Raw genomic sequence first — 21,872 nt, 5'->3', positions numbered from 1 at the left:
GTTATTACATAGTTTCGAGTCATAGAACATCACTGCAGTCTCTGAAGACTGAAACTGAAGCTCACTCAAAGGGGGATAGAGGGATGAGTGGGTGGGTGGGAGCAAAATGAAACCCATTATCTCTCCCCCCAAACACTCTCACTTTCCAAATGTCCCTATTAACTGACAAAGGTATCCTCTCTGTCACCCAGGCCTGGGACCCCCACCCATTCTCCCTATCCAATCCAGTGCCAGACCTTGTCATTTATATCTTCAAAGTCTGTCTCCTATCAGTCCCCTTCTGTCCACTCATCTAGCCACAGACTTGGCCAAGCCTTCATCATCTCTCCTCTGCAATACTGTAATAGTCTTCCACCTGGTCTCCCTCCCACACCAATCCATCCTCCACTCAGCTATTAAGATGGTTTTTCTAAATAGAAGGCCTGATGATGTCATCTGTCTGCTCAATGAGTTCCAGCTACTCCCTATTACTGATCTGTTATTGTTGTTCAGTTGTTTTCAGTTGTGTCTGACTCTTTGTGACCCCATTTAGGGTTTTCTTGGCTTTGCCATTTCCTTCTCCAGCTCATTTTTATAGATGAGGAAACCGAGACAAAGAGGGTTAAGTGACTTACCCAGGGTCACGAAGCAAGTAAGTGTCTGAGGCCAGATTTGAACTCAGAAAGATGAGTCTTCCTGCCTCCAGTTCTGGCACTCTATCCACTGTGCCACTTAGTTGCACCCTCTATTACTGACAGGATCAAATAAAATCCTCTATTTGGCCTTTAAAGACCTTTACAACCCAGCCCCTTCCTATCCTTCCAGTTTTCTTACACTTTACTCCCCTCCATGCACTCTGTAATCTAGCTACACCAGCCTGCAGGGCCTTCCCACCCTGGAACGTCCCTCCCTATGTTGGCCCTCTTCTCCCATTCCTGCAGCTTCAGTGGTATGGTGGATGGAGCTCCAGACCTGAAGTCAGAAGCCATAAGTTTGAGTCTGCCCTCAGACACTAGCTGCGTGACACTGGGCAAATCACTTAACCCCTCTCTGCCTCAATTTTCTCATCTGTAAAATGGAAATAATAATAGCACTTACCTCCCAGGGTTGTTGTGAGGATCAGAGATAATATTTGTAAAGTGCTTAGCACATATAATAGATATAATTTAATAAATGCTTATTTCTTTCCCCTACCAGGATCTCTGTTTTGGAGATGGGCCTAGGCCAGCCAGGCCTAATTCTCTTTCTAACTCAATAAATGCTTGTTCACTGACTGACATTACAAACAAGGCGTTACAAAGGAGAAACAGTAGAGAATGTGACAAAATGATATGGTCAGGCTGTGAGGAAAAACTGACCAGCAGCCTTTGTGCCTTATAGTATTTTTGTGCTGTTAGGAGAACTCTAGAAAGGCCCTTGGATCACTGGTGGTGATGGTTCCCTTGTGTTGAATTCTGGGGAGAACACGTCCCAGCGTCACTTAGGTATAGGCAAGCATGGATAGGTTGCAATCTGCATTATTGAAGGGAATTCCCATATCAGTGAGGTCACAAATCCACTTGAGTCTTTGAAATATAAAAAGCTATTATTATAATAATTATATCTGCCTTGGACACCTTCTACTTCCCCAATTGCTATCCCCTTTCCCCTTGCTCCCTTTGCTCAGATTGAGGCCTCAATCATCTTGAGTCTCATTGGAAGCCTTCCATGACCACTACTCTCTTCCTTATCTGAGCTCTAAGAGTCCCAAGACCGCCCGTGGCTCTTAACACTTCCATCTAAGCCCACGAACGCCCTTTTTGCCCTTCAGGGTCCAGCTCAAGTCACAGCTCCTCCAGAAAGCTTTCACTGATTCCCTCTGAGTTGAAAAATGTTCTTCCCTTCCTATTTTTCCTAGAGCTTTGTGGAACCCTTAGTAACTTGTAAATGCTACTGAGGGCATTTTTTTCATCCTTGTACTCTCAGCCTAGAGTTAAGGGTTTTACACAAAAAAGATGTTAATTTTTTTTTTTAATTATCCCTGGCCTCTCGTTTTGGTTCTTTGGGACCTTCCTCCTCAGATACCATTGTGAGCTCCATAGTTAGCTGAGGGCTCAGTCTCTGCTCCTCCTTACAGCTCTCCCAGGCAAGCATAATAAGAACATATACACACACACACACACACACACACACACACACACACACACACATACACACATATAAAATACATGCACATATACATATCACTTTATATATAAATATATCCATATTTATATATTTATATGTCACATTACATAAAAATACCCATATTCTTTCACTTTATATTTTGAAATCCTATTTATATATGAATATATCCATATTTATATTTATATATCACTTTATATATAAATATGTCCATATTTATATATAAATCCATCCATATTTATATAATTATATATAAATGTATCATTTTAAGGTCCACAAATCACTTTACATTGAATCCTCTCAACAACCCTGGGAGGTGGGTTACTATCTCCATTTTACAGCTGAGGAAACTGAGGCAGGCAGAGGTTAAGTGACTTGCCCAGACAGGGTCCCCACCCTCAAGGAGTTTACAATCTCAGATCTGGAAGGGGCTTTAAACACCAGGGCCTTTATTCTAACAGAGGGCATCTCTGCCCGAGGTCACCTTGGTAAGGGAAGCCAGGTGTCTTGGCTCCCAGTCCAGAGCTCTTTACCACATGGTATGACCTTAGGGAACCCAAGAAGTCACCCTTTCCTTCTTCCCTCACGCAACCCTGCTTCCTAACACGCGAGGCTATCTAGCCAGACACCCACACCTTAGTGGAAATGGATTTGTCAGGCTATTTCCTGAATGCTCTTGTGAATGGGGGGTGGGGGTGGGGGAAGGGTAGGAGCCCCGCTTTGAGAGGCGCTTTGGGGAGGGGAGCTACAGCAAGGAACCCTCTGCAGAAAACCGTGATCTGAAAGCATACTTTGGTCCGTTAAAGAACACTTTGGAATCAGGAAAAAGCTGGGTGGGCTGTGACACTGAACAGCCGTGGAACCACGTACTGACATTCATTTTCCTTCTAACCAGCTCTACCAACTTCTTAGGATGGCTGGGAGTGTCAAATGAGATGATTATAAAAAGTTTTGTACACCTAAAGCGACAGAAAATACTAGTTATTATTGTTATTATTATTATTATTATATTAAACCACGCCCTCAGCCCTAGGCTCAGTTAGTGGGGACTCCCCCCACCTACACTTCACAGCTAAGGATTAAATCCGCCCCAATCCCTGGCCCCGTGCTGCCGCCCCACCCGTTCTAGCCCCGCCCATGGACCCACCCCGCACCATTCCCCGCCTCTGATCCCGCCTCCCTTCCAATTGCCGTGGCTGATTTCGTCCTGGCCCGCCCTCAAGCCAATCCCCACCTGCGATCGTCCCTTCCGCTCCTTCCCCGCCTCCGATTTACCTCACTCATTCCTCAATCCAATCTCCGCCTCTTGTCCCGCGCTCTGGACCCGCCCCCAGGCCAATCCCCGCCTCCGGGCCAGCTCCCGCCCAGCCCCACCCCGCCCCGCCGTCGCGGCCGCTGCTGAGGAGCCGGCGCCGCCCGCAGTTGCTGGGAGCTCCCCACACGAGCGCGGTCCGCCGGGTCCGGGCAGAGCGCGCGGAGGCGGGACGGAACGGTACGGGGCCGGGCCGGGGCCAGGCTGGGCCGGGCCGGCGGGATGGGGTGCACCGTGAGCGCCGAGGACAAGGCGGCGGCCGAGCGCTCGAAGATGATCGACAAGAACCTGCGGGAGGACGGCGAGAAGGCGGCGCGGGAGGTGAAGCTGCTGCTCCTCGGTGAGGCTGCGGGCCTGATCCCCGGATGGGTCCTGGGCCCGCCCCCGGCGCCCCCCCACCCCGCCTCGTCCACGACCCCCTGCGCCCCGCGCCCGCCAGCCCCGCGCCCCCACATCCTCCAAGCTCCCCGAGGGCGGGCACGGTCCCCCGGCTCTGCTTAGCCCGCTGCCTAGCACGTAGTAGACGCTAATCAGTGTTTATTGATTGTCGGAGGTCTGCTCTCCCACTCCGTGGGGTCCCCAAGCCCACCTTGTCATCCCATGTACCCCACCTTGGAGCCCCTGAAACTCTTGGGTTCCCAAGCCAATGGTGACCCCATACTCTAGTCCCTCAAAACCTCCACCCCTTATTGCTTATTACCTCCCCCCAAAAACCTGCCAAACCCCGACCTGCCCTCATACCTGTGGTGCATCTCCTACCAGTATTCTCAACCCAAGTCCCCAAACCCTGGCGTCCAGCTCCACCCCCAAATCCTAGTATCCCTCCCTCATTTATACCCCAAACCTCCAGTATCCCACCATCTTTAGCCCAAACCGCGCTGAACCCCTATCTCTATCGGCAAACCCCTGGCATCCTTATCCACACTTAAACTCATTTCTGGCCCCAATCCTTATCTCCCTATTTACACCCCTAAACCCTAGTACCCCCAAGCCTTATAAGGCCCTCCGAAACGAGTGCTTTCCTTTCTGCAGTCTCAAACCTACTCTCCATCTCTACCTCCACCGCATCCCCATTCTCTCCTACTGTTCCCCAATTTCACTGTTACCTCTCTAAATTCCATTTTTACACTCCAGTTTTTCCCAAATCCCTGGCCTCCTCGTTAGACCTCCAGAACCCCTCCATCTCCAGTCCACTGCTCCTGAAGCCTTGTTACCCTGCTCAAGGCTCCCCAAAATGACCCTTATATCTTCAGACTTTTTTTTTGCCCTCCTTTGAGGGGGGAGAGAGGTCTTCTTCTTAAACTGCCCCCCCACCTCGTTAAGCCTGGGCACCTTGAAATCCTACCAGCCCCTTCTTCCTTCTCCAGACTCCTTCTGGCTTCCCTTTTGCCCCCTTAAGAGACGCCCCCCACCCTAGGCCACCTGGCCTTTGCCTATCCTCAGGTTTCACTTACCCCCCCATCACCAGGCTTTCCACGTCACACTGCACTCCCCCCAATACCATTCGCATCTAGCCTGGCCCACCCCCCCCCCACCCCCTAGTGTCTCCTGCTAGTGTTCAGCCTGCTGTCGGCCCGGTCTTTCCGCTATCTCCCCACCCAACCCCACCCCACCCCTGGGGCAGAGATGTAGAGCCGAGTGGCTGCCTCCTGGGCGCGAAGTGTGGGTGGATTTCCCAAGGGGGGGGTGGAGGGTGGAGGGAAAGCTGGGAGAATCAAAGGCTTTTTCCGACACCCCCCCTCCCCAGGTTACGGAAACGCCCTGGACTGGAGAGGAGGGCGGGGTGTGTGTGTGTTGAGGGGGGGAATAGAGAAGTTCCTCTTGGTGGTGGGGAGGGGGGAAGCTGCCGGGCCGCTGGGGGCTGGGGCTGCCTCCGCCTCTCGGGCCTCGTTCCGCTTACTTTGAGCTTTGGAGTTTCGAAGTGTCTCCCCCCCCCGCCCCTCCCTCTAAGCTGGGGGATGGGGGGGGCCGGGCCTCTTCCTGGCGCCCCAGGGTGCGTTCTCGTCCCTCTGCCACCCCCCAAGTGCCTGGGCCAGGGGGCGGAGGAGTTTGTTTGAATCCTTGGAAAAGGGGATTTCGACTTTTTTTTTTTTAATCTGCTTCCAGCCCCTGGGGAAAATGGTGGCGCAGGGGGAAGGGGAAGGGGGTGGGGAGGGACGGACATGTTGCTGTCCGGGAACTGGAGGCAGCTTCGACTTCCCCTTTTCACAGTCCGCGGGACAGGCGGGGTGACTGGGGAGAGAGCCCCGCGGGGCCCCGGGCGGCTGTGCGTCCTAGTGAATGCCCAGGGCTGGCGCAGGGTGGGTCCTATAAACGAGGCCCCACGGGGCTCCAGGGGGGCTCTGGAGCTGATGGGGAAGGCCAGTCTTTACCTTAGAGTTAAGAAAGTCTGGTGGTGCCGTGCTAGCTGGTACCGCTCCCCTCCCCCATCCTCACCCCATCCCCCAAAAAAAAGAAGCCCGGAGGGAGAAAAACAAAGCGGCTGGGCCGAGCCTAGGCCACTCCTCTGGGGTTTGCCTGAAGGGCCAGGAAAACAAACCCCTGGTGGGGTTGGACGAATTTGTGATCCTGGGGGACTGGCATCTGACTCTTGGGAACTGTGGAAAGGAAATAGCCCGAACCCAGGGAGGCCTAGGCCTTGGGCATTAGGAAACCCTCTGAGGATCCTGTGTGGGGCAAAATCGAGATGGGGTGGGGGATGGGGGAGGGATTCTCCACCTTGTATCTCTTGGTTTGTGTGGTGTTTTTTATCACTGATGAAATGTTCTGACGTGGAGAGGGGAGGAAATTGATGTACCCAGTACTGTGTGTGTGCTCTGGGGAAGGCTGAGGCCAGCTGTTTATGGGAGGGCAGGGCAGGGCACAGCACAGCACAGCTCTCTGAACAGTTAGAAGCTGCTTCCTGTGCCTGGTTGTGTTCCTGAGAGGTGGGTGGAAGCTCTGTGTGGGCTGGTCCCAAGCTGTGTAAGCCTTTCTCCACATTCACTTTGTCCTTCCCCTTGTCATGGGCTCACCTCAAGCCAAGTAGCAGGTGAATTATTGTCCACGTTTCAGCTTGAAGCTTTCCCTGGCAAGGAGTGCTGTTTTCTTCATAACGACTTCATTCCCCTTTGAGACCCCATTCTCCTTTACACCCTCAAATGGTATTGCCCTTGCCTGGCCTTCCTTTTTGAGAACGAGAGAGTGTAGGGACAGCAGGGTCTAGGGTTAGGAGGGGGAGAGGGGCACTGCCTGACTCGGAGATTCTGAGCCCACAATGCTGGACTGGGCTGCCTTCTGATCTGCCCCCTCTGAGATTTTTTAAGCAGGAATAAACTGGATTTTTTTTTCTTCTTCCTATTTTTTTTTAAATAGCAGCTGTTCAAGTGTAAATAGTGCTGAAGTCTTGAGATATCTTATTCCCCTAGTTTGAAGCCAGAAATGGCTTTGGGCTCCCCTTCAGATGGTTGTAAAATGAGACAGTTTTTCACAGGGGAAGATGGGAGAGCTGCAAGCTGGCGGCACCCATCCTCTTTTCTGGATGATGACTAATTAGAGGTGCTATTAGAGGTGGTAATTTAATTTCTGGGCACATGCATCAGTTTTGGGGTAATTACAGCCTTATGCTAACCTCCAGCAAAGCCATTCATTGGACTTGTGGGTTTAAGGATCGTGGCCATCACCTGTGACTCTCAGAGAGAATGACTGACCAGGGAGACTTTGGGAAGACTAGACTTTTTCAAGATGGCAACTAAATGAAAGAGAAGGGCTTGCAGAGCCCAGCTGTGCCTCCCACCCGCCTCTCAGTGCTGCTTTACCCTTGTCCTAACGTGCTGTCTTGTGTCTAGCAGGGTATGCTAGGGCAGAGAGGCATACTTTTATGGTTCTTGGGTTCTCAGAGTTTTCTGAGAGAGCAACAGCTTCCTGGCTGGCAGGAGGAAGCAAGCAGCAGAGAATGTGATAGCAGAGTGTGGGGCAGCGTGGGGAGGTCTTAGCAGCCAGTGTCTTTGAAAGCTGCTTGGCCCTCAGGTTTGGACGTGACCTCCAGGCTAGCAGAAACTTGAGCTGGATCTTGATGTCTCCAGAGTGTCATTTGTGGAGTTGGTTTTTAAGGTGGCTTTGATGGAAGGGATCTGCCTGTATGTCTATGTTGGCTCTCCAAAGGCTGAAGCGCCCTTACCCTACTGAAAGATTTTATTGTTGGAGGGCTGGGGCTGGGAATCTTACTCTGAGTTTCTCCTGACTGGTTTGGGGGGGGGGGGGGGGGGAAGCCCAGAGGAAGGAAAAGAGCAGAGCACAGAGCTCAACTATCCTCTGTCCTGGGAAGTCTTTCCCGCAGCTTTCTCCTTTATCCATTTCTGTGACCCTTATCCCTTTCTTTCCCTCTCTTCCTGGCAGTGCCAGCCGCTCTCTAGCCTATGTGTCTGCCATTGGGGTCCAGAGCACCCTCTCTGATGGATCCTCCTATGGGGGCATTTTTTTCAGGCACATTGGTAAGAACTATCATTCCTCTAGTGCTTTTAAAGTTTACAAAGCACTTTCCCTACAGCAACCCTGTGAGGTAGCTAGTGTAAGGATTATCAGCTCCGTTTTACTGATAAGGAAACTGAGTCTAAAGTCTGTGGTCACCCAGCTAGTAAATGTTATCTCTGGGATCAGAACTCAGGTCTGCCCTGAGGCTAGGGTATTTGCCACTATGCCTCACTTTCTTTCTCAGTGCTTAATAATAAGTGCTTTAATTCAGCAAATATTTATTAAGAATCTCCTATATGGTAGACACTCTACCAGGTGTTGGAGATGCTGTTCCCTGTCCTCAAGGTGCTCATAATCTACCCATGCTCTGGTCCTAGGTGTGTGGTGAAGTACCCTGTTTTACCGTGGAGGTCCCTGACGTTCACAGCTCACCAAAGTGAGTTCAGGACTCCTGACGTCAAGGCTAGTGCTCTTTGCAAAAGAGAAGGCAGCCTTCCCAGGGTTCTCAGCGTGTTCCCTTCTGTAAACATGTATTTTGTAAGGCCCTGTGCCCATTGCCTGGGAGAGAAAGATGAAATAGCACAGCCTTTGCTCTCAAGGGGCTTATAGTCTAATTTGGTGCAAGGCAAACACATGAGTAACTGGCACCAAGATGCTGGAGAGGAGTACACACACAAATGGGATCATGGAAGAGTCCTAGCCAAAATCCTTAAGGTTCCCCCCCCTTCCGAGCCTTGTTGAGCTAAAGCAGCCAGCCTTTAAGAAAGGGAAGTCTGGGGGCTCTGGGACAGGCCTGTACCTCCCCTTTGGAGAATTTGGATTTGTTGATTGGGGAAGGAGGATGATACCCTGGAGGGCCATGAGTAATCAGCTAGGTGGCTCAGTGGATAGAGCCCCAGGCCTTGAGTCTGGAAGACCTGAGTTCAAATGTGACCTCAGACACTCACTAGCTCTGTAACCCTGGTCAAGCCACTTAATCTCTGTCTGCCTCAGTTTCCTCATCTATAAAATGAGCTGGAGAAGGAAGTGGCAAACCACTCCAATATCTCTGTCAAGAAAACCCCAAATAGAGTCATGAAGACCCTATACCTCCTGGGGTTGTTGAGAGTATCAGACAAGATGTTTGTGAAGTGCACAGTGGTACATAGTAACAACTGTATAAATGTGAGCTATTATTATTAATTACAGTATCATAGATTTAGGTGAAATGAGATAATCTCTTAGCACAGTGCCTGGCAAGTAGAAGGCGCTTAATAAACACATGTTATCTCCCTCCCCTCCCTTAGAGGTGGAAGGGGACCTTAGGGAACACCTAGGTCTTCTCTCCCTTGTCTTTTTTTTTTTTTAACCAGATGAGAAAACTGAGGCCCACAGAAGGAAAGGAACTTGCCCAGAGTTGCATAGCTAGTGAGCATTCTAGCAGAGAGCCCCTTGGTTTTTTCCTCCCCTTAAGTCACTAGCAAAATTATTTTTGAAAACTCTAACCTTATTTCAGTGGAAATTACAGAGAGATCTGCCCACATCTGAACCTAGAAGTCAAGGGAAAGCCAGGCCCCTGGCGGCCAAGTGTGTGATGGGCAGGAAGCCCAGGTGTGCCCTTCAGGCAGAGCTGGACACTGGTGAGGCAGGAGGGCAGCAGGCACTTGATTTTATCATCCCATACTGGGACAGCCTCTTCTCTCTTCCTGGCTTCTCAGGCAAACCTTCGCCTGAGCTGATTGGAGTGGCTGTACCACAGGTCTAGCTGATAGCTGGAAGTCAGAAGGGGGCACATGTCCCCCAGGTATGGGAAAAGGAAAGGAAGCCACAGGTGGATCAGTCATTAGTATCCTCCCTCCCAGGAAGCCAGAAGTTACTGGGAGGACTCTCAGAGGAGTCTAGGAGAGATGGTCAGGGCAGGATGAAGTGGTGGCCAGGGAGTGAGGTGAGGTTTCCATAGTGCAATGGAAAGACCATTTGACTGGGAATGGGGAGATCTGGATTCTTCTGGTTCTGGGTTTGCTGTTACTCTGGCTTGGAGTAAACCCTCAGTTTCCTAATCTATAACATGAGGGAGATGGCTGGATGATCTGAAAGCTCTCTTCTGGCTGTGGGTAATCTATGCCCTAATAACTCTTCGATTTTGGGCATTCTGTGTTCTTTGTTCTAAGGTCTCTTCCAACCCTTGATACTGTGTGTGGCTGACTCTGTGATTATGTACTTCTGCTCCCTGGAAAATTATTATCAAAGTGATTGTTTTTCCCCATTCCCACCGAGTTCTCAAGCAGGACCATAGGAAGTAATCCTTTTCTTGGGTTCAAGGTCAGCCCTGAACCTCCCTAAGGGTGGGTATTGACTGGTCTAGGGCCCAGTATTGAAATATAGTATAACAAGGTTAGGGTTAATGTTTTGAATCAGGGATTGTACCATAACAATCACCCAGTGAGTGAAAATGGTGCTGGGGTGGGGGTGGGGCAGAAGTTAGAAGGGGGCATGTGTCCCCCCAGGGATGAGAAAGGGAAGGGACAGCCTTGGAAGGGTCAGCCACTCCAATTCTGCAAAAGCACAGGCCTGCTGCTGGGGAGTTCAGGGTGGAAGGATGGGAGGGAAGTTTTTACCCTTGCCTGGCATGCGCCAAACTGTAGTGTGTGTGTATGAGAGCCATCCACAGGCCAGTTCCCTGTCACTGGAATACCATGGAGGGCATTTGCTTCTTGTGATGCCCTTGTGCATTAAGGGCTTCAGTCTGGGTTTTACTGCTATGGGCTGCCCTGGATGGGGTGAATCACAGGTGGACTCCTCTCAGAACAGATGTGGGTGAAGTCTGTGCTGTGATAGGTGAGCCAAGCTTAATAGGAAGATCTCCTTGCACCTGCTTACTCAGGCTTGCCAATAGAGTGGCCCCCTCAGTAAGAAACACTTTCTTGGAGGTATCTGGGCCAGGCCCCTCTATCCCCATTGTATCCCCATTACACAGGTGGGGGAGGGGCAGATGCCCACTGTGAACCTCAAAGCACACTAGAAAGGGGAGTTCGAATCCTGCCTCCCATTTTCCAGGGGACAGGTACGCCCATCAAAATTGAGCTGTTATACTTAGGGTCACCCGGTGTGCTGGTACTAACTCAGATGAGGCAGCCCCTGAAACAGGCCCAGATGCCATCTGCATAGTTGTGCCCAGAGAGCAGTCCTCTCTTGTCTCACCATAAACTCAAGGGCACTGGCTTGGCCTCGGCATCCCTTTGTATTGGGCACATTTGAGATTTGTGTGACAATAATGGGCCCTCCTATAATCATGGCGGTTTATTATTGACGTGCATTGTGCCAGAGCAAGCTAAGCACTCTAATAGCTCTCTGAAGAATTAGCCAGGATGGGAAAGACATCTTTGTTCATTGTTGGCTCCATGGGTTTTTTTTTTTTAACTCTTTTAATTTTGTGAAGCTCTTTTGGCGAGCAGCCAGCCTCCAAAACAATAGGCTCAGTTGGGTGAAGTTGGTGTGCAGGGTCTGTAGCTAATAATGTTGCTTGAATAGAATGCCATTCCAGTGTCCATTTTTAGGAAGTGCCTGGTAGGCTGGCACGCATGAGTCTGGCTATCTCCTCACCTCGGTTTCTGCTGCTTTGCCTGTGGACTAACAAGTTTTCTCAAAGCCCACAGCTCCCACCTAAAATGACTGCAGGAGTCCAGGTCCATACTTGGTGTGGTTCCAATAGAGGGACAGAAATCTACTTGTGAAGGTCCAGGGAGAGCCCAGCTTCTTCATCAGTTCAAACGAATTGTGAGATTTACAGCTGGAAAGAGACCTAAAGACCATCTACCCCAATGCCCTCGTTTTAGAGCTGGAGCCCAAAGACATTAAGTCACTTGGCCAAGGTTACAATGAAAATAGCAGAATCTGAATTTGAACCAGGTACTCTAGCTCCAAAGTCAGTGCTCATTCAACCGCAGCAGTTGCTTTCTCAGGAATCCTTGCTCAAAGCCATCCTTAGGGCCCAGAAAATCCTGTCCAGCCCTTGCCCTGGCTTTCTCCTGGCTTGGGGGCTCAGGGCAGTGATTCCCAGAGACAGCTGCTGTGGGAGGAGATGGACTCAGGCTTCTGGTGCTAAGAGCCCAGAGGGTGTACACCATCCGTCTTGGTGTGGAGTTTAACCCTCCTCTATTTGGATGCCAAGTTTGTGGGAGAGGAGATCTGGGCTGGTTCGATTTGGAAAGTTGTTCTCTGGGTGTACATGGGTGTAGGAATCAAAAGTCCTAAAAACATAGGATTTAGAATGGGAACGAACGCACTTTGAACGCAGATCATCAGATTTCAAATCCAGTTCTTTGTCCACTCCATTTTGCTGCTGGTTTGATTTTGGTGGGAGACCGTCTGCAGGGCAAGAGACTCACTCCATCACTTACTAGTTGTATGACAGGGGGCAAGTAACTTAATCTCTGTGAGCTTCTGAGTATCCTCATTTGTAAATGGGGACGGTGTGAGAAAAGTGGCTCATAAACCTCAAAGCTCTGTAGAAATGTGAGTTCATCTCATCATCAGCCATTCCTAAGTAGTGCTCACTGTGTGTGGGGAGCCCTGTGCCAAATGTGTCTCTGGGTCAATCAGTGATAGAGTGCCATGGAGGGTGGTGATATGCCAGATTTAGGGTTATGTAGGTGGGGTGGGAGTTCATGGTCCCAGAAGCTGTGATCCTTGGGTCTGCCTCGGTCCTGCCCATTTTTCTGTCTCCCTTCCTGAGCACGATGGAGAGAGTGCTGGATTTGTTATCGGGAGGCCTGGATTAAAGTCTTGGCCCTGATACTGCCACAGTGACCTGGGCAAATCACTCAACTATTTTACAGACACTATCTAAAATGAGGAGCACCACTGGCCAACTCCCTCACTGGATCGTTGGGAAGACAGAATGAGATAATGTGGGAAGGGAGTCTCTTGGCCTGGATTTGGAGTTAGCCCTGGGGTTCAGATCCCAAGTGCTGTTTACAAGCCGGCTGACCATAAGTAAATTCCTTCCCTTCTTAAGGTTCCTCTTTGATAGAATGTAGGGATTGAGCATGGAGAATCTCAAAGGGCCCTTCGGGCTCAGAATCCTGTGGACATCCTACAAGCAAGCTCTGCTTTCTAGGCATCAGTGCCACTCTCTGGGGCTACTGACCCCTGGCACCATCCCCATCACTCTCCCCGTCTTGAATCAGCAGAAGGGGAGGGCGTGGGGTGGGGGGACACTGGGAAATAGGGGGGAAGGGAAGGTAACCAAAGATGTGATAGTCTGGAAGGATTATGGTTTCTGCAGCAGGACACACAGCCCTCCCCGCTTCTCTTTCCCTTTCTCCCCCATCTGCCTGGGATTGTTCTAGTCTTCCAGCTCCAGTCTTGTGGACTTCCTTTATCATCCCCTGTTCACCCAGTGCCCTGAGTTATTTTTAGATGAAGGCGGGAAAGGCCTTTGGGTCCCGAACATTTGGAGAGGAGGAGAGTTAGAAAAGCCCAGGCCTGGGCCTGAAAAGTGGCTCAGTTTCACAGCCTTCCTTCACTTTTCTCCAGGACCCTTCTCTGTGATTTCTCTGCTCAAGCTGAAGGGCTGATATTCCCAGAATCCCTTGTCAGGGCTAACTCAGCCCCACTGAGTATTGGGGGCTCCCCCTCCCCCAGGATTCAGTCAGCTTGTGGGAGAAAGGTGCTGCCCCCTCCCCCAAAGTATTCATCTGCCTTCATAGGATTTAGAGCTGGAAGGGACCTTGTAGTTCAACCACCACATTCCAGAGAGGAGGGAACCAAATGCCACCTAGAATGGGGAAGTGACTTGTCCGAGGTCACGCAGATGGTGGGGCCACAGTGTCAGGGATACAGTCCTCCTTTCTCTCTGCCCACTAGGGCCTCACTGCTTCTCTCTATCTTCCATGCAGCCCAAGTGATTTTCCTAAACCACATGTCTCACCATGTCGTTCCTCCTCGATAAACCTAGTAGGTAGGGACCCTAGTACGTAGAGAGCTGAACTGGGAGTCAGGAAGATAATGTTTCTGACATTATCTAACTGTGTGTCCTCTGGGCAGGTCCCTTAACTGCCACCTGCCTCAGTTTTCTCATCTGTAAAGTGAAGATAACAGTCACAGGATTGTTGTGCCAACTGAGGGGTGTGTGTGTATGTGTGTGTGTGTGTGTGTGTGTACCCATATATACATACACACATATATACAAAAACGTATATGTGCTTTGCAAACCTAAGAGGACCACACAAATGTTAGCTGTTATTATTACCTTGTCTTTATATCCTGGAGGCCTCTTAGGGTTCATCTGAGCAGGTGCTTTGGTGCTTCATAAATGTTTTTTAATTGATTGATTGAAGAAGGGAGTGGAGGGCCAGGGCTATGGCCCTCCGCATTGGCAAAGTGAATCCTTCTAGAAGAAAATTGAGTTGGCAGTGCCAGGCAGCTTCTGTGGAAGGGTGCCCATGCCCTCCAACTCTGCCTCTCCTACCTGAACCTACTGACAGGCAGTGCACACAGTAGGCACTTTTTGAATGTGTGTTGAATTGATTTACTTGACTTGACCCTGCCAAGTGGGGGGGGAGGAGGAGGAGGAGGGGGAGAAGGAGGAGGAATGGAGATGGGTACATGTAGCATCTTACTACATGTTTGTTGATGAAGCACAGGAAGTAGTGTATCTTCTGCCACTAGACTTAGAGTCTCAGACTTCCAGTCTAAGCTTGAAGAGACCTTCAATATAGAATGTCAGCCCGAAAGGGACTTTAGGATGACAGAGTTGGGAGAGTTAGAGATTTTAGCATGGTAGATTTAGAGCTGGAAGGGGCTGAGAGATCATCTTGTCCCATCTTCTTTACTTTACAGATGAGGAAACTGAGGCTCAGAAAGGTTGAGAGCCTTGCCCAGAGTCACACAGAGGTAGTAAGTGTCAATGCTGAGACTTGAACCCAGATCCTTTTACTCCAGACATGGCACTCTTTCCATTATACCACATTGCCTCATAGCCCAATCTCTCTTTGGAGGGCAAAGCTTGGGGTCACCCCATAAATTGGTGGTAGAGGAGGAGGTAGAGAACCCCGATCTTTTAACAGTGTCTGAAGAGGCATGGTGGCTTTTCTGCTTGCTCGGGCTCCCACCCCACTTCTGAAGGCAGCAAGGTGGCTCCAGGATAGAGTACTGGACCTGGAGTCAGAAAGACATGAGTTCAAATCCAACCTGACAGTTACTAGTGTTCATCTATTCACTCACTAGTGATGAGAACCCTGCTCATAGACACGTAATCATTCACTACTGCTTGCCTCAGTTTCCTCATCTGTTAAATGGGGATAATAATAATAGCACTTACCTCCCAAGGTCATTGTGAGGATCAAATGTGTTAATATCTGTAAAGCGCCTGGTACATAGTAGGTATTTCATAAATGTTAGTTGTTGTGATGGTGATAATGGTGATGATGATGATGATGATGATGGAGTTAAGATGAAGGGAAGAGCCAGGACCCTTCTGGAAGCTGTCCTTTGGCGCTGACCTCTGGATTTATCTGGCCCCTTGGGATCAGTACTTGACCCCTGAAATCCGTGGGCCTTGGAGTCGAGAGGCCGCTTTTCTCTCCCCTGGGTGGGGAGGGATTGTAGTAATGAAGATGCAAATGTAACCCTGGCTGGCTGTGCCTGCTAGTTTGCATTTCAATAACCTCAACCTGGTTGCTGGGGCCCTCTGCCTTTGGGGGAGGAGAAGAGCCTTAGGCTGTTGTTTGGTTGTGGAGGGGGGTACTTCTGACCCTACTGTGTGTTTTTCTTCTCTGTGGGTAGCTTTGGCTGGGGGAAGGGAGAGGAGTGTAAGTTGCTTAGCCCCTGGCGGGCTTCTGCTCCTTTCCTCTTTGTCCGCCTTTGCAGCCTGAGGCAGGAAAGAGAAGAAAGGGCTGAGCTGTCTTGAAACTGGAAGGCGGCTCCTTTTCACTGGGGAACTAGCTGGGGAGATGGGTCCCTGAGTTTGGGGATTTTGTCTTGTTTCGTCTTATATCCCCGGTAGGAACCAAAGGACCCTGCTCACAGAAGGTCCAGAATGGTGAATGTTTCTGCTCAGACCACAGCTTGTCCTCCTGATCCTGGGCTTCTGAGGGTCCCTGAGATCACAGCTGGGAGGGCCTGAATAATAGGGTAGTAGTAGAAAGAATACCGAATCTGGAGGCAGGAGAGGCCCTGGGGTTGACCCCTCTCCATCCTTTACCTCCTGACTAGTTGTGTGACCTGTAGTAAGTGATGTTGTCTCTGGGTTTCAGCTTCCTCATCTGTAAAATGAGGGTTTGTACTTTTCAGTGGTCTCTGGGGTCCCCTCCATCTCTTAACTTTCCAGGTTCTAAAAATAAAACAGTTCTCAAGGCCCTTAGAGAGGCCTAGTCTAGCCCCCTCAGGGTGAAACTGAGAGAAGGAAAGGGACTTACCCAGGGTGACACAGTGAGGTGAGGAGAAGAGTCTAGAAAAGGAGTTGGCAAACTCCCACTCCTGCTGAGTACAACCCAAGCTATCTCCCCGGCCTGGCACCTGTTGGGCCCCCCTCTCCACCCACCAAATTCCCAAGGCTTAGAGAGACTGGAAGAGACCCCACTGCCACACTTTATACTAGACAGCATGGCCACACTAGTCCCTCTCCAGCTCCTAATTCCACAAGTCTGGTGAGGCCCCCATATGTGCAAATAGGGTTCGGGCCTGGACCTGTACCACCAACCCAGGCTGCTTCTCAAACTCCTAGATAAATTATTGAAGTTTTAGCCTTACAGAGTAGGAAACTGAGGCCCAGAGAAGTTTTGGCTAAGGTCACAACAGGTAGTAACTCTCAAAGCAGATTGTAATTCCCTTTTTCCCATTATGCCCACAGGGCTCTAGTGTGGAAGAGACAGGGGTATGGTATATATGAGGTTAGGAGTTGTATAAGAAAGAAGACCCCGCCTGAGACACTGAACTGGAATGACAAGACTAGACAAGATCCCCCCATTTTCCTTCCTTATCCCCCCAAACCCGCAGAACTAAAAACAAGATCTCTTGAGAGAGCTTACTGTAATGTATGGACTTAGGAACTACTGGGCAGGACCAAGGCTCTGTGTAGTGTGGAGGCCCAGGGGGCTTCCTGGGAAGGGTGAGCCTTGAGAAGGGCCTTGAAGGATGGCCACCGGATAGTGATCTCACCTTCACAAGTCTCCTAGCATTTGACTTGACTCCTTTGTACTCTTTCTTGTATCAGGATTATTTATGGGTTTTTACTTCCCCTGTTGTCGGCTTTAGTGCTGGAAGGAGCCATAAAGATAATGTGGGAGGAGAGTGACGTGTCCAGAGTCATACAGGTTCTAGTAAGTGGCAGAGCCAGGGTTGAAACCCATGCCTCAGTGCCCTTTCTCCTGCATCGCGGGTGTCTCTTATGGCGGGATTCCTATGTCTGTGTAGGGTGTAGGCTGGATTAAACGACCACCCTTCATTATTTACTTCAGTTATTTACTGTCTATATGACCTTAATCAAGTTACTTACCCCTGGTGGGTCTCATTTTCTTTCTCTGTAAAATGAAGGATTTATTAGATGATCTCTAACACACTGTAACTTGGATCCTGTGGTCATAGATTGGAGGTTTAAGATGAGAATTGATAACGGCAGGCTGCCCATCTCTTCCCTAGAAATGGGGCCTGGGCCTGTGGGGCTATGGGCTGGGGGCTGGTGCCAGCTCTGGCATATTGGGTTCAGGATGCTGCTGCTTTGCTCACCAGGGAGAGCTGGGGATCCTTGGAAGAGGCTGGCCCTCAAGTGGGAGCCGCCCACCCTGTTATCTGGGGAAATGGTGCCATGGAAGCAGAATTACTGGCTGTAATGATGCCCTAAGTGGGCTATAAACATGCTGTGCCATTGCCAGCCTGATTTTTTTCCCAGTGATATTTGCCAATAAATTTGTCAAGGGCCATTTGTAAACTCAGAAGGCAACCCAGCTCCTTTTCTCTAGAGACCTTGGGCCCTGGAGTGGAGTGACTACTAGCTGGGCCAGAGAGATAGGGCCGGAGCAGGAGTGACCCTGCCCTAGGGGACCTGAGAGATTATTCACTCTAGCCCTAGTGATTTACAGATGAGGAAGCTGAGGGCCTAGGAGAGCAAGGAACTTCCCCAGGCTTATGTGGTTTTATCAGTAGAATCACGGGGTTTCAGGGGCCAAAGCCGGAGCTGGGAATCTGGAGGGGAAGTAACTTGGCTAAAGTTGGCAAAGGGCAGAACTGGGGGTTGAGACCTGGGTCCTCTTCCAGTGCAGTAAGATGCCTGTCTGGCATTTGAGTCCTGAAAGTGCGCCCAGACTATGTTAGGGAAAGATGGAAGGATCCTGGGCACTGGGGGCTGGGGTGGCATAGGGATGAGCCAGATTGGTACTAAACAGGAGTGCCTTGGTAGGTATGTTAATGGGTGAGGTGCCTATTGGGCTTGGGAAGGCCCTGGGTGTTCAACATGCCTATATTTAGGTCGCATTTTAGTTGCTGTGAAATATGTCTGGGAAGGACCTCCAGAATACCACTCGTCCTTCCCACTGACCCAGATGGGCAGAGTAGTCATAGGATGCATCCCGGCCTCAGTGCGTGGCCCCTGGAACAGCAAGTCTGACTCCTCGAATGGGTGCTGTCCCCTTAAACAGAAAGCCAGGCCTGGGCCCAGGCACCCCTCCCTCCTCCTCTCTCTCCCTGGGTAGCCAGCTCATTAGAACTTGAATGGGTCCAGGCTAGCAACAGGCATTGAGATGCTTGGCCAGAAAGAAGCCTTTCTTCCCCTCCCCCTTAATAGGGCTTTGTCTACAGGGAAGCCTCTTCACTGTCTGGCCTCCCTTTTCAGGGAGGGGAGGCTAAAGAAGGGGGGAAGACGGGCATGCCAGCCGTCTTTGTCTGCTTGGGCTTTGTGAGCAGGGGTGGGAAGATGTGCCTGGGGCTGCTGGGGCCCAGCCAGGATCCTTCCTGGACAAACAACAATAGCAATAATAATAATTCCCACGTCTGTAGATTTTAAGGTTTACAAAGTGCTTGCCTTCTAATAATCCTCTGAGGTTTGCAGTATTCCGATATTACCTGCATTTTAAAGATTAGGAAACTGAGACTCAGGAGAGAAGTGACTTGGTCAGGGACACACAATAAGTGTGTTCAGCAGGTCCAAGGAGTCCTTGGCCCCACTGCTTCACTTTGGACTTCTGGATCTTGGTCCCAGAGCTTCTCTTCTCCCCCTCCCCCCATCCCCAGGGCCACTCTCTGCATATTCCCCAGCTCGGCTGGACTTCAGCTGCTGCTCTTACTGGGAGGTTGATCCCAGCCCTGGTCCTTGGTCTCTGATTCAGTCTGAGTGATTCCCCATTCCCCCATGTTTCTATTGTGCTGAGAGCAGCAGGTCTCGCATGTAGGAGGAAGGGAACCATTCTGAGAAGCCTTCATGCAAGGACAGCAATAGCTGGAGCCTGACAAGTCCCAGGAGAGGTGGCCCTGGGATCAGTTTCTTTTTGAGGCCTCCTAGCAAGGGGGTGTAATCTGACCATGATTGAAGGCAAAATGTTTAAGAGGCTTTGTCAACCCCCCCCATCTTGGAGGGGGGCACTTAGTAAAGGATAATTTTCTTTCTTGGGCTAGAAATGAGACCTGGGTTCTGGTTCAGACCCTGCTATAACAGGTAAGTCCCCTTCTCTCTGGGCTTCAGGTTTCCCATCTGTAAGATGAGGGGGGCCCTGGGGAGGTTGTACTTTAATGATCTCTAAGCTCCTTTCTCCCTCCAGAATGTGCCTCTTAGCAGCTTCCATGGCTGAATGAGTCAGATTCTCCTCCTGTCGTCCTGTCTGGATGGATACAGGCCCCTCCCCTCCCCTTCTTTTCCTTTCCCTTCCCTCTCTTCCCCACCTCCCTATATACTGCACTCTTTTCATCCTCTGCCTTAGTTAAAGCTATGGCATTGTGGTGTAGTACAAAAAATACTGGGCTTGAGACTGGAGAAACCGGCTTTTGAAATACATCTCTGACTCTTAAAAATACTGGTTATTAATGTCTTTTGTTTTTATATTACCTTCATTTCTGAACATTTCTCCCCCGCCCCTCTTTTTTTGTAAAAAAGCAAAAAAACAAAAAAAAAAATGGAAAAAACCAGTTCAACAAAGCCAATCTCTCTGCATCATGAGTCTGACAGTATTTGTAATAATATTCCACACCCTCAGTTACCTGCCTCTGCACAGAAGAGGGGGAGGTCTGTGTTTCTAGGCCGCTCTCATTCCATGGCATTCAGCTTCATGGAGGGGGGTGAGAGTGGCAGTATACCCATTTCCACACTGTAGCCTTAAATGTGGTCTCTGGTTCTGCCCAGTTCACTGCATCAGTTCAGAGAAGCCCCCTTGAATGCTTCTGAATTCCTCCTGGCCCTACTTCTTAGGGTTCATGGCCTCTGGCTCTGGACAGCTGTGTGGCCATGGATGTCCTGAAGATGAGTGTAGTGATGCCCTGTGTGATCTGCCTCCCTGGGTTGTTAGGAAGCTCAACTATGGTAGTGAACATGCAGTACTTTGTAAGCCTTAAGGCACCATCTAAATGTCAGCCACTCCTAACTCCAGGCCTCTGCCAGGAAGCCTTCCCTGACTATAGTAGCCCACAGTGTCCTCTCTCTCCTCTGACTCTTGTATTTAATGCTTTATACTAGGTCAATTAAATATGCCATAATTGTTTCAGAATTTACATTTTGGCCTCCTGCCTTCCTTTCTGTATGGGCCCTGTGAAGACTCTGGTATCTCTGCCTTCTCTTCCAGCACAGGCCTGGGTGCACGTGGGATTAGTAAAGAATGCTGGAATCTTTATCCATAAACCATTAGAGCTGGAAAGGGCCTTAGAAATCATTTGGTTCAACCCCCTTGATTTATAGCAGAGGAAACTGAGGCCCAGAGGAGGTCACAGATTTGTAAAAAGGCATGCATCAGTCTAGATGTAGATACATGTAGATACACGTCTGCTGGTTCTCAGCCCCGTTGTCATCCTCCTCTTCCACATGCTTGGTGAGCTGATGAAGGTATCCTTAAATCCCCAGTTCATTTGCGTTAGTCGGGGGCAGAGATCACCCAGCTGTGGTCTGGCTCTCTCGTCTCCTGGTCAGCAGGAGCCTCGACAAACAGGGAGACGACAAAGACTCTCTTGTGGTGCCTGGCATTGGGCACGACTTTTGCCTTCCCCCTTTCTGAAGCCTTGAGAAGGCCTTCACTCAGTGTGGGCAGGTGGCTGGAGCTGCTCTGGGACACCCCTTTCCTGTGTGCCCGGGGAAGATGGGATCCTGTGGGGAGGGGTAATGGATGGCAAGTGAGTTGGCAGAAGGCAGCCAGAGGCCTCTAGCCACCTCGCCTGCTTGCTGCATCTGGGCCTTGGTCCCTCCCCCCTGCCCTGGCTGACTGAAGGCCAGCCCATGAAAACCCTGCTAACAGATGGGATCCCAGCAGCTCCTCCTCCCACCCCACGCTTCTCCAGGCCCAAGACCAGCAGAGTGTTTAGATTATTGGATGAGGCTCCAAAGCCCAAGCTGGCATGGACTGAATTGCTGAGAATGGCATTTGAGCTGGGCTTTCTTCATTGCAAGCTTCCCTGGACTGAGGCAGGAAGGGCACCTGGCTTCCTAGTTCTGTCTCTGGCACTGCCTCCCCGTGTGGGATCTCAAGTCACTTCCAGGCCATAGGCCTCTGTTTCCCCATCTGTAAAATCAGTCACTTGGCCTTCACCCAGATATTTTGAGTGTAATTCTGTATCCTGCCTTCATTGTCGGCTGAAGCTGAGGCCTGGATTCGTGATTCTTCTGTCCCCCATGACTTGCCTCCATTCCCACTTTCTGCCTGGTGCCCCCAGAGATCCTGAGGTATTGGGGGGTGGGAGCAGCCAGACCCTATTGGCACCGTAAGTTCTCTTTTCTGGCTCAGAAGTGTTCCTAGTGACTGGCACCAGCTTGAAGCCATGCTGCCATTGGCCCTGACCAACCTGCCCACCTGCC

General features: G+C 50.4%; 1 protein-coding gene across 2 annotated transcripts in view; it reads left to right on the top strand.

The window, feature by feature from the left end:
- The first annotated feature begins 3,661 nt into the window (after window positions 1–3,661).
- Window positions 3,662–21,872, top strand: part of GNAI2 (G protein subunit alpha i2) — a 99,857-nt gene continuing 81,646 nt past the window's right edge. For both annotated transcript variants that reach the window (XM_027836854.1, XM_027836855.1), the window contains exon 1: window positions 3,662–3,794. In XM_027836854.1, coding sequence (XP_027692655.1) covers window positions 3,677–3,794 — 118 coding nt within the window. In that variant the 5' untranslated portion in view covers window positions 3,662–3,676. The remainder of the gene's footprint in view (window positions 3,795–21,872) is intronic.

This window comes from Vombatus ursinus, unplaced genomic scaffold (assembly GCF_900497805.2).
Source record: "Vombatus ursinus unplaced genomic scaffold, bare-nosed wombat genome assembly UNPS02014820.1, whole genome shotgun sequence".
NCBI classification, from domain to species: domain Eukaryota; kingdom Metazoa; phylum Chordata; class Mammalia; order Diprotodontia; family Vombatidae; genus Vombatus; species Vombatus ursinus.
Note: the sequence above shows the minus strand (reverse complement) of the source record. Positions and strands in the feature narration are given on the sequence as shown.